The 12,670-nt window shown below is 49.0% G+C and overlaps 1 protein-coding gene across 1 annotated transcript in view; it reads left to right on the top strand.

The window, feature by feature from the left end:
• Nucleotides 1-269: 269 nt before the first annotated feature.
• LOC135054929 (gastrula zinc finger protein XlCGF17.1-like) overlaps nucleotides 270-12,670 on the top strand; it is a 29,873-nt gene continuing 17,472 nt past the window's right edge. Inside the window, exons 1-2 of the mRNA XM_063958421.1 lie at nucleotides 270-547; nucleotides 2,927-3,040. Coding sequence (XP_063814491.1) covers nucleotides 2,950-3,040 — 91 coding nt within the window. The 5' untranslated portion in view covers nucleotides 270-547; nucleotides 2,927-2,949. The remainder of the gene's footprint in view (nucleotides 548-2,926; nucleotides 3,041-12,670) is intronic.

Raw genomic sequence — 12,670 nt, 5'->3', positions numbered from 1 at the left:
CCCTCGCGGGCACGGTGGCTCGCTCCGCTCCGCTTCGCTCACCACCTAATTACTAAAGGTAATAGTTGGTGGCGTGGATAGTAGAGGAACTATCCCGCTGCCCTAGCTCCTCCCCCTTGCGTCGTAACTCCTCCCCCTTACGAAAAGGTCCCTTAGCCCACTTGATTCTAGCATCTACCATAAATAAATTCTACTAAGGTTAGAATCCATTGGGGGAAGTGGATGAGTCGGTAGCAGAGAAAGGGGAGGTTCAGGATTAGAGGGGGAGGAGTTGTGAATAATTGTCGGACGGACAGCACAACGTTCCATCCTAGCCACGCCCCGCCTCCATCTCACATGCAGCTGAATGCGGCCGGTCCCTGCTCCACGTCCTGTCTGACGTTACATCCGCCTGTCTGCCCCCCAGCGGTGACCGGAAACGACAGCTGTACAATAATAACAGTGTGCAGCCTGGGGCTCTGATGCCGGGCACATCACCCGCTGCCGCTGCTTTATGAATGTTGCCGGCTGTGTCTCTGTGTGCAGGAGCGGCTCCACCTCTGACATTGTAAGTTATGTGCAGGAAAGGACCTCAGTTCACTGCCCCATCAGTGCCTGCAGAGCGAGCTCTGTGCCCGGCAGCTGCCATCATCCATCCACTGCCATGATCAGTGCAGCTGAGATGGGTGGCCCTGGCTGGTGCATGTGGAGCTGACAGAGGATTCTGCATATCTGATCAGTTACATGTATGATACAATGTCAGCTGATATACTGTATCTTTGCTGCTGTTTGTAAATGGGTTTTCTGATCGCCATAAAACACAGATGTGTTTAAAATTGGTATGGGACTAAGGGTCGACACCCATAGGTCAACACTAGAAATAGGTCGACACGAGTTGTTTTTTTAATGTTTTCTTGGTGTCGTTTTCTCCGTGAAGTGACCGGGAACCCCATTGAGTGCACCGTGTCCCCTAGCTTCGCTCGCCATGCCGCTAGGTTACCGTTCCCATTCGTAGTCCACGTGGATCGTAAAGTATTAAAAAGTCGTCGCCCCCCCCCCCCTCAAAATTGGTTTTTTTTTTTTTTTTAAACTCATGTCGACCTTTTTTATGTCTACCTAATGGCTGTGTTGACATATTTCTAGTGTCGACCTAGCCACTGTTGGGTGTCGACACAGAGACCAGATACCGTTTAAAATAACCGCTTTCATTCTTTCTGTCCGTTCTTATGTTACAATTTGGGCATCCCAGATTACTGATACCCCATAGGTGGGTTTGCAGGTCAGGGATCATTTATTTTACAGTATGTTGTCAAAATTTGGGTCATGAAATATGACACTCAGAATTGCTATTTAGTTGGCTTGTGTGGTTATGGGTATAAGGCATTGAGTATCCGCATATGACATGACGATCTAATGTCCGATTTATTTTTTCTATAGGAAAATGAATAGTTCCTGAAAATGTACCATATGTACACTATGCGTAAGATCTCAGTTACAGGAATAATAAATCTAACACAAGTGATTGATTATGTGGTCCGTATACTGCTCGTCAGGATCCCAGCTGTCACAATACTGATGCCAGGATCCTGACTGGGGCATCATACCGCCGCCAGTATACCGGTGAGGTAGGTGATTTACCTTCTATGGGTGTCCATGACACGGATAGAGGGAGAATACAACCTGTGACGAGCATAGCTTGCCACCGAGCCTGCAAGGGGCTTCGTTGCGTTCGTCCCCCTGCTTGTATTCTACCATTCGAGATGCCAAAGTCTGTATACTGACATTCGGCATCCCGTGCGGCGGTAGCACATACCGAACCCAGTGATTGTATTTATAGATTCCCCCATATTATCTGGCTTTGTGGGCTATTGCCTGCTGATTTAAAAGGTACATCTTTTAGGCACCAGGTAACCCTCCAAATTCTGTACAGGTGCTTTGTATTCTTTAGGAGCCGTCAGGGAATTACAGGTTTGCCCTTTACTTTTCTGATAAACGTTGGGATGGTTTAGATAATGAAGATTTAAAGAATGACATAGTAATCAGAGCTCCGGGCCTCTAGCTAATAAAATCTGTCTTAAGGGCCTTACACACTGGCAGATAAAATGCACGATATGAACGAGAACTCATTGTTATCGTGCAGTGTGTAGGCACCAACGATTAACGATGCATGGCCCCGCGCTCATTAATCGTTGGTGCCCCGTCGCTTATGTATGCAGGCCAATATGGATGAGATTGTCCTTGTTAGCATGCAGTGCTATGGTGACGGAGGAAGTGAAGAAACTTCACTCCCCCTGTCACCTCCACCCCGCCACCGGGCAGCTCGGCGGCGGATCGGTAAGTGTGTAGGGCCCATAACAAATGTCTGTGTAGAGAATAGGGAATTGTTTAGTGTGGTAATCAAATAGACAGGTGAATGGCATACTTGTCTAAAATATACAAAATGAGATGTAAAGTATGTCTGTTTTCACCCAAACTGGCCCCAGCGTTCCCATAATGTAGTGTCTAGGATGAGGCGCTTGAAGACGATGTTGGATATTCTCACAGAACTACCAATTACCAACTTTGGCCTTGATTCAGAGATGTATGATATTGCAAAGTCGCTGCGTACATTGTGCAATAATACGCTAATGCTGCAGGAGGTGTCTTATGTAACTAGCCGGCTTCTGTAATCTTCTGCTGCGTCCGAAAACTCAGCATCAGTTCATCTGTGTGAACATCGGACATCTGATTTAAGAATCGCTTCGGTTAGTCAGGATGGCGGTGTTTTCATGCAGCCAGGGCCGGTGAAGCTGAATGGACGCAGCCACTTGTCTCTGCACGTCCATATTCTCTCTCTAGATCAATATGAAATGTAACATTTCTTCACATGTGTTCTACAGGCCAAGTCTTTTTTTTCTGTGAGGTCTAAGGCAAATAATATTATTTCTCTCCCATTATTTGTACTTAGGGTGGATCAGTGAGAAAAGTACAATGGTATCGGTGGCTGAACGAGGAGCGGAGCCCTGTGTGACTGACCAACAGCATTCTGCAGAGGAGGAGATTGATATTAAAACCTGCACTGGTCAGTAATCTTAATCTTTCTGGCCATAGGGACATCCCAGGCCAGAGAGAGAATAAAGATGGAAGCGCTGATGTTTAATTAAAATAGAAAATGAAAAAATTATTCATTATATTTTGTCACTAATATATATATAATAGGGTGGTCTTCAGTTTGCCGGCGGCCGGGCTCCCAACGACCAGCACACCGGTGCGGGAATCCCGACCCCCGCCGGCATACCGACAGCTTTTCTCATACGTCCTAGAGGATGCTGGGGACTCCGTAAGGACCATGGGGTATAGACGGGATCCGCAGGAGACATGGGCACACTATAAGACTTTGAATGGGTGTGAACTTGCTCCTCCCTCTATGCCCCTCCTCCAGACTCCAGTTAGATTCTGTGCCCAGGAGTGACTGACACACACTAGGGGGGCTCTACAGAGTTTCTCTAAAAGACTTTATTGTTAGGTTTTTAATTTTCAGAGAGACCTGCTGGCTACAGGCTCTCTGCTTCGTGGGACTGAGGGGAGAGAAGTCAGACCTACTTCTGTGAGTTAAGGGCTCTGCTTCTTAGGCTACTGGACACCATTAGCTCCAGAGGGTTCGATCACTTGGTTCGCCTAGCTGCTTGTTCCCAGAGCCGCGCCGTCAGCCCCCTCACAGAAGCCAGAAGAAAGAAGCCGGGTGAGTATATAGAAGAACAGAAGACTTCAGTAACGGAGGTACAGCGCAGTGGTCGCGCTGTGCTCCATGCTCCCACACACCAACGGCACTCACAGGGTGCAGGGCGCTGGGGGGGAGCGCCCTGGGCAGCAAGTTACTGAGGGTCTTACCGCTGGCATTAGATGCATATTCGGTGCCCGGGCACCGTGTACGATACCCCCCGCCAGTGTAAAGCAGCGCTCGCGCTGCGCGCCATTGATCCCACACACCAACGGCTTTACAAGGGTGCAGGGCGCGGGGGGGGTGCCCTGGGCAGCAATATATATCTCATTTGAGAGTGGCAAAACATATATACAGTGCGTGGGCACTGTATAGGGACCCCCGCCAGCATTAAAAGCTATATTAATAGCGGGGCTGAAGCGCGCCGAGAAGGGGCGGGGCTTAGCCCTCACAACAGGATTCAGCGCCATTTACTCCATGTCCCCGCCAAAAGCAGTGTATACAGTGCAAACGAGGGGGGGCACAGTGTTTTAGTGCTGTATAGAGGGAAATATAGCACTATTTTTAGAGAATGGGCATGTAATCATTGTTGTGCATATATATGTGTGTTCCCTGTCCGATATACCTACTATAGTTTCTCTAACGTCCTAGAGGATGCTGGGACTCCGTAAGGACCATGGGGATAGACGGGCTCCGCAGGAGACATGGGCACTTTAAGAAAGACTTTGACTCTGGGTGTGCACTGGCTCCTCCCTCTATGCCCCTCCTCCAGACCTCAGTTTGTTTGATACTGTGCCCAGTGGAGACTGGGTGCATTTCAGGAGCTCTCCTGAGTTTCCTGTAAGAAAGCATTTTTGTTAGGTTTTTTATTTTCAGGGTTTTTTATTTTGTTAGGTTTTTTATTTGCATCGAGGGACTGAGGAGAGAGAAACCGACCCACTTCTCTGAGTTTCAGGGCTCTGTTTCTTAGGCTACTGGACACCATTAGCACCAGAGGGATCGGTACGCAGGTCTCACCCTCACCGTCCGTCCCAGAGCCGCGCCGCCGTCCTTCTCGCAGAGCCGGAAGAAAGAAGCCGGGTGAGTATGTGAGGAAAAGACCATCTGAGGCGGCAGAAGACACTTGGATCTTCACTGAGGTAACACACAGCACTGCAGCTGTGCGCCATTGCTCCCCTTCACCTCACACACTTCGGTCACTGTAAGAGCGCAGGGGGGGTGCCCTGGGCAGCAATATAATATGGCAAAGATAGATATATACATGTACAGCTGATTTGCAGGGCTTCTCCCTCAGCACTCACCAGCGCCATTTTTCTCCACAGCACCGCTGAGAGGAAGCTCCCCGGACTCTCCCCTGCTTGACACACGGTGACAGAGGGTTTTAAAGTAGAGGGGGGGCACATAATTGGCGCATATACACAAAACAGCGCTACTGGGTAAACATACTGTGTTTTTTCCAGGGTCATATAGCGCTGGGGTGTGTGCTGTCTCTCTCTCTCTCTCTCTCTCTCTCTCTCTCTCTCTCTCTCTCTCTCTCTCTCTCTCTCTCTCTCTCTCTCTCTCTCTCTCTCTCTCTCTCTCTCTCGGGCCTGGTGGGAACCTGTCTTCAGAAAAGAGCTTCCCTGTGTATGTGTGGTGTGTGTGTCGACATGTCTGAGGTTGAGGGCTCACCTAAGGAGGAGGGGGAGTTTATGAATGTTAGGTCTCCGTCGGCGGTGCCGACGCCGGACTGGATGGATATGTGGAATGTTTTAAGTGCAAATGTTAATTTATTGCACAAAAGGCTAGACAAAGCCGAAGCTGGAGCACAGTCAGGGAGTCAACCCATGCCTGTCCCTATGTCGCCGGGACCTTCGGGGTCTCAGAAGCGCCCACTATCCCAAATAGTTGACACAGATACCGACACGGATTCAGACTCCAGTGTCGATTACGTTGATACAAAATTACAGCCAAAGGTGGCTAAATGTATTCGATATATGATTATCGCAATAAAAGATGTTTTGCATATCACTGAGGAACAGGGGGTTCCTCAGTGATATGCAAAACATCTTTTATTGCAATAATCATATATCTCGTGTCTCTGACACGAGGGTACACATGTATAAGGAAAAGAAACCTGAGGTCTCCTTTCCCTCCTCACATGAGCTGAACGAATTATGTGAAAAAGCGTGGGAAACTCCAGACAAAAAACTGCAGATTCTCAAAAGGATCCTAACAGCGTATCCTTTCCCGTCGCAGGACAGGATACGGTGGGAATCCTACCCTAGGGTGGACAAGGCCTTGACGTGCTTATCAAAAAAGATAGTGCTTCCATCCCAAGATACGGCTACCCTCAAGGATCCTGCTGCCTGCAAGCAGGAGGTTACCTTGAAGTCCATTTACACACATTCTGGTACGTTACTCAGACCGGCTATTGCGTCGGCCTGGGTTTGTAGTGCTGTAGCAGCATGGACAGATTCCTTATCAACTGATATTGAGACTCTTGATAAGGATACCATTTTACTGACCCTTGGGCATATAAAAGATGCTGTCTTGTATATGAGGGATGCTCAAAGAGACATTAGTTTACTGGGTTCCAGGATAAACGCTATGTCTATTTCTGCTAGGCGTGTCTTATGGACCCGACAGTGGACTGGTGATGCCGACTCCAAGAGACATATGGAGTTGTTGCCTTACAAGGGTGAGGAATTGTTTGGAGAGGGACTCTCGGACCTAGTCTCCACGGCTACGGCCGGTAAATCAAATTTTTTGCCATATATTCCCTCACAATCTAAGAAAGCGCCTCATTATCAAATGCAGTCCTTTCGTTCCAATAAAAGCAAGAGAGCACGTGGATCATCCTTTCTTGCCAGAGGTAAGGGCAGAGGGAAAAAGCTGCACAACACAGCGAGTTCCCAGGAACAGAAGTCCTCCCCGGCCTCTGCAAAATCCACCGCATGACGCTGGGGCTCCCCTGAGGGAGTCCGCTCCTGTGGGAGCACCTCTTCGACTGTTCAGCCACGTCTGGGTCCACTCACAGGTGGATCCATGGGCAATACAAATTGTTTCCCAGGGTTACAAGCTGGAATTCGATGAGGTGCCTCCTCGCCGGTTTTTCAAATCGGCCCTACCGAAACAACCCCTGGAAAGGGAGATAGTGTTACATGCGATTCACAAATTGTGTCTTCAACAAGTGGTGGTAGAGGTTCCCCTGCTTCAAAGAGGGCAGGGGTACTACTCAACTCTGTTTGTGATCCCGAAACCGGACGGTTCGGTCAGACCCATTTTAAATATAAAATCCCTGAACCTTTACTTAAAACGGTTTAAGTTCAAGATGGAATCACTCAGGGCGGTCATCGCCAGCCTAGAAGGGGGAGATTTTTTGGTATCTCTGGACATTTATTTATTTATTTATTTATTAAGTTTCTTATATAGCGCAGCATATTCCGTTGCGCTTTACAATTAGAACAACAGTAATAGAACAAACTGGGTAAAAACAGACAGACATAGAGGTAGGAAGGCCCTGCTCGCAAGCTTACAATCTATATAAAGGATGCATACCCGCATGTTCCCATATATCCTCCTCATCAGGCATACCTGAGATTTGTGGTACAGGATTGTCATTACCAATTTCAGACGTTGCCGTTTGGGCTTTCCACGGCCCTGAGAATTTTCACCAAGGTAATGGCGGAAATGATGGTGCTCCTACGCAAGCAGGGTGTCACAATTATCCCGTACTTGGACGGTCTCCTCATAAAAGCGAGATCACGGGAGAAGTTGCTGAACAGCGTATCACTTTCTCTGAATGTGTTACAGCGACACGGCTGGATTCTCAATATTCCAAAGTCACAGCTGAATCCTACAACTCGTCTGCCCTTCTTGGGCATGATTCTGGACACAGACCAGAAGAGGGTTTTTCTTCCGACGGAAAAAGCGCAGGAACTCATGACTCTAGTCATGAACCTGTTGAAACCAAAACAAGTGTCAGTACATCATTGCACTCAAGTTCTGGGAAAGATGGTGGCAACATACGAAGCCATTCGATACGGCAGATTCCATGCAAGGACCTTCCAATGGGACCTATTGGACAAATGGTCCGGGTCGCATCTGCACCTGCATCAGTGGATCACCCTGTCCCCCAGGGCCAGAGTATCTCTCCTGTGGTGGCTCAACAGTGCTCACCTTCTAGAGGGCCGCAGGTTCGGCATTCAGGACTGGATCCTGGTGATCACGAACGCGAGCCTCCGAGGTTGGGGAGCAGTCACACAGGGAAGAAATTTCCAAGGACTTTGGTCAAGTCAAGAGACTTGTCTTCACATCAACATCCTGGAACGAAGGGCCATATACAACGCCCTACGTCAAGCGGAGATCTTACTTCGCAATCGACCAGTTCTGATCCAGTCGGACAACATCACCGCAGTAGCTCATGTAAACCGCCAAGGCGGCACAAGGAGCAGAGTGGCATTGGCGGAAGCCACCAGAATTCTTCGCTGGGCGGAGAATCATGTAAGCGCTCTGTCAGCAGTGTTCATTCTGGGAGTGGACAACTGGGAAGCAGACACGATCTGCATCCAGGAGAGTGGGGACTTCATCAGGAAGTCTTCGCGCAGATTGCAAGTCGGTGGGGACTACACCAAATAGACTTGATGACATCCCGTCTCAACAAAAAGCTACAAAGGTATTGCGCCAGGTCAAGAGACCCTCAGGCGGTAGCTGTGGACGCCCGAGTGACACCGTGGGTGTTCCAGTCGGTATATGTGTTTCCTCCTCTTCCTCTCATACCCAAGGTGTTGAGGATAATAAGAAAAAGAGGAGTGAGAACAATTCTCATTGTTCCAAATTGGCCACGAAGGACCTGGTATCCGGATCTGCAGGAAATGCTCACAGAAGATCCGTGGCCTCTTCCTCTAAGGCAGGACCTGTTACAACAAGGTCCCTGTCTGTTCCAAGACTTACCGTGGCTGCGTTTGACGGCATGGCGGTTGAACGCCGGATCCTAGCGGAAAAGGGTATTCCGGATGAGGTCATTCCTACGCTAATAAAGGCTAGGAAGGCAGTGACGTCTAAACATTATCACCGAATATGGCGAAAATATGTTTCTTGGTGTGAGGCCAGGAATGCTCCTACGGAGGAATTCCATCTAGGCCATTTTCTTCACTTCCTACAAACTGGAGTGAATGTGGCCCTAAAATTAGGTTCCATTAAAGTTCAAATTTCGGCCTTATCCATTTTCTTTTAAAAGGAATTGGCCTCTTTACCTGAAGTACAGACTTTTGTGAAGGTAGTACTGCATATTCAGCCCCCTTTTGTACCTCCGGTGGCGCCTTGGGACCTTAACGTGGTGTTAAGTTTCCTTAAGTCTCATTGGTGTGAACCACTGAAAACAGTGGAGTTGAAATATCTCACTTGGAAGGTAGTCATGTTGTTGGCCTTGGCTTCGGCTAGGCGAGTTTCGGAATTGGCGGCTTTATCACATAAAAGCCCCTATCTGGTTTTCCATATGGATAGAGCGGAGTTGCGGACCCGTCCTCCATTCCAACCGAAGGTGGTCTCATCCTTTCATATGAACCAACCTATTGTCGTGCCTGTGGCTACTCGTGACTTGGAGGATTCCGAGTCCCTTGATGTGGTCAGGGCTTTGAAAATTTACGTGGCCAGAACGGCTAGGATCAGAAAAACAGAAGCACTGTTTGTCCTGTATGCAGCCAACAAAGTTGGCGGCCCTGCTTCAAAGCAGACTATTGCTCGCTGGATCTGTAACACGATCCAGCAGGCGCATTCTACGGCAGGATTGCCGTTGCCAAAGTCTGTTAAGGCCCATTCCACTAGGAAGGTGGGCTCGTCTTGGGCGGCTGCCCGAGGGGTCTCGGCACTACAGCTGTGTCGAGCTGCTACTTGGTCGGGGTCAAACACCTTTGCAAAGTTTTATAAGTTTGATACCCTGGCTGAGGAGGACCTCCTGTTTGCTCAATCGGTGCTGCACTCTCCCGCTCGTTTGGGAGCTTTGGTATAATCCCCATGGTCCTTACGGAGTCTCAGCATCCTCTAGGACGTTAGAGAAAATAGGTTTAAAATCTTATCGGTAAATATTTTTCTCGTAGTCCGTAGAGGATGCTGGGCGCCCGTCCCAAGTGCGGACTACTTCTGCAAGACTTGTATATAGTTATTGCTTACATAAGGGTTATGTTATCGTTTCATCGGTCTTGGAATGATGCTATGTTGTTTTTTTCATACTGTTAACTGGGTAGTATATCACAAGTTTATACGGTGTGATTGGTGTGGCTGGTATGAATCTTGCCCTTGGATTACAAAAATCCATTCCTTGTACTGTCCGTCTCCTCTGGGCACAGTTTCTCTAACTGAGGTCTGGAGGAGGGGCATAGAGGGAGGAGCCAGTGCACACCCAGAGTCAAAGTCTTTCTTAAAGTGCCTATGTCTCCTGTGGAGCCCGTCTATCCCCATGGTCCTTACGGAGTCCCAGCATCCTCTACGGACTACGAGAAAAAGATTTACCGATAGGATGTCAGAGAAATTAGATTTTAAACCTAAGTGGATGCTGGGACTCCGTAAGGACCATGGGGATTAGCGGCTCCGCAGGAGACTGGGCACAACTAAAGAAAGCTTTACGACTACCTGGTGTGCACTGGCTCCTCCCACTAAGACCCTCCTCCAGACCTCAGTTAGATTCTTGTGCCCGGCTGAGCTGGATGCACACTAGGGGCTCTCCTGAGCTCCTAGATAGAAAGTATATTTAGGTTTTTTTATTTTACAGTGAGATCTGCTGGCAACAGACTCACTGCAGCGAGGGACTAAGGGGAGAAGAAGCGAACCTACCTAACAGGTGGTAGTTTGGGCTTCTTAGGCTACTGGACACCATTAGCTCCAGAGGGATCGACCGCAGGACCCGACCTTGGTGTTCGTTCCCGGAGCCGCGCCGCCGTCCCCCTTACAGAGCCAGAAGCATGAAGAGTCCGGAAAATCGTCGGCAGAAGACTTCGGTCTTCACCAAGGTAGCGCATAGCACTGCAGCTGTGTGCCATTGCTCCTCATGTACACCTCACACTCCGGTCACTGATGGGTGCAGGGCGCTGGGGGGGGGGGGGCGCCCTGAGGGCAATATAAGACACCTTGTCTGGCAAATCATCACAATATATAGTCCCAGGGCTATATATGTGATAAATTACCCCTGCCAGAATCCATAAAAAAGCGGGAGAAAAGTCCGCCGAAAAAGTGGCGGGGCTTCTCCCTCAGCACACTGGCGCCATTTTTTCTTCACAGTGCAGCTGGAAGACAGCTCCCCAGGCTCTCCCCTGTAGTTTTCAGACTCAAAGGGTTAAAAAGAGAGGGGGGGCACTAAATTTAGGCGCAATATATGTATACAAGCAGCTATTGGGGGAAAAATCACTCAGTTATAGTGTTAATCCCTGCATTATATAGCGCTCTGGTGTGTGCTGGCATACTCTCTCTCTGTCTCCCCAAAGGACTTTGTGGGGTCCTGTCCTCAGTCAGAGCATTCCCTGTGTGTGTGCGGTGTGTCGGTACGGCTGTGCCGACATGTTGGATGAGGAAGGTGAGGCGGAGCAGAGGCCGATAAATGGGATGTCGCCCCCTGTGGGGCCGACACCAGAGTGGATGGATAGGTGGAAGGTATTAACAGACAATGTCAACTCCTTACATAAAAGGCTGGATGACGTAACAGCTGTGGGACAGCCGGCTTCTCAGCCCGCGCCTGCCCAGGCGTCTCAAAGGCCATCAGGGGCTCAAAGAACGCCCGTTACCTCAGATGGCAGACACAGATGTCGACACGGAGTCTGACTCCAGTGTCGACGAGGTTGAGACATATACACAATCCACTAGGAACATCCGTTACATGATCTCGGCAATGAAAAATGTGTTACGCATTTCTGACATGAACCCAAGTACCACATAAAAGGGGTTTTATTTTTGGGGAGAAAAAGCAGCCAGTGTTTTGTTCCCCCATCAGATGAATGAATGAAGTGTGTAAAGAAGCGTGGGTTCCCCCGATAAGAAACTGGTAATTTCTAAAAAGTTACTGATGGCGTACCCTTTCCCGCCAGAGGATAGGTCACGTTGGGAGATATCCCTTAGGGTGGATAAGGCGCTCACACGTTTGTCAAAAAAGGTGGCACTGCCGTCTTAGGATACGGCCACCTTGAAGGAGCCTGCTGATAAAAAGCAGGAGGCTATCCTGAAGTCTGTATATACACACTCAGGTTATATACTGAGACCTGCAATTGCCTCAGCATAAATAGTGCTGCTGCAGCGTGGTCTGATACCCTGTCAGATAATACTCTAAGGCGGGGAGAATATTTTGCTAACATAGAGCAAAGCGCCTTGAGTCCTGTTGGAGAAAGAGCGCTATATAAATAAAATTATTATTATTATTATTATTATTAAAGACGTCGTCTTATATATAAAGGTTGCACAGAGGGATATTTGCCGGCTGGCATCCAGAATTAATGCAATGTCCATTCTGCCAGGAGGGTATTAGAAACCCGGCAGTGGACAGGTGATGCTGCCTGTAAAAGGCACATGGAGATTCTGCCTTATAAGGGTGAGGAATTGTTTGGGGATGGTCTCTGGGACCTCGTATCCACAGCAAAAGCTGGTGGGGAAAAAAATAAAAAATTTTACCTCAGGTTTCCTCACAGCCTAAGAAAGCACCGTATTTTCAGGTACAGTCCTTTCGGCTTCAGAAAAGCAAGCGGGTCAAAGGCGCTTCCTTTCTGCACAGAGACAAGGGAAGAAGGAAAAAGCTGCACCAGCAGCCAGTTCCCAGGATCAAAAATCTTCCCCCGCTTCCTCTGAGTCCACCGCATGACGCTGGGGCTCCACAGGTGGAGACAGGTGCGGTAGGGGCGCGTCTCGGGAACTTCAGGGACCAGTGGGCTTGCCCACAGGTGGATCCCTAGGTTCTGCAAATAGTATCACAGGGATACAGGCTGGAGTTCGAGGCGACTCCCCCTCGCCGTTACCTCACATCAGCCTTGC

Source organism: Pseudophryne corroboree, chromosome 3, assembly GCF_028390025.1.
Source record: "Pseudophryne corroboree isolate aPseCor3 chromosome 3, aPseCor3.hap2, whole genome shotgun sequence".
NCBI lineage: Eukaryota > Metazoa > Chordata > Amphibia > Anura > Myobatrachidae > Pseudophryne > Pseudophryne corroboree.
This window is presented reverse-complemented; position numbering and strand designations above follow the sequence as displayed.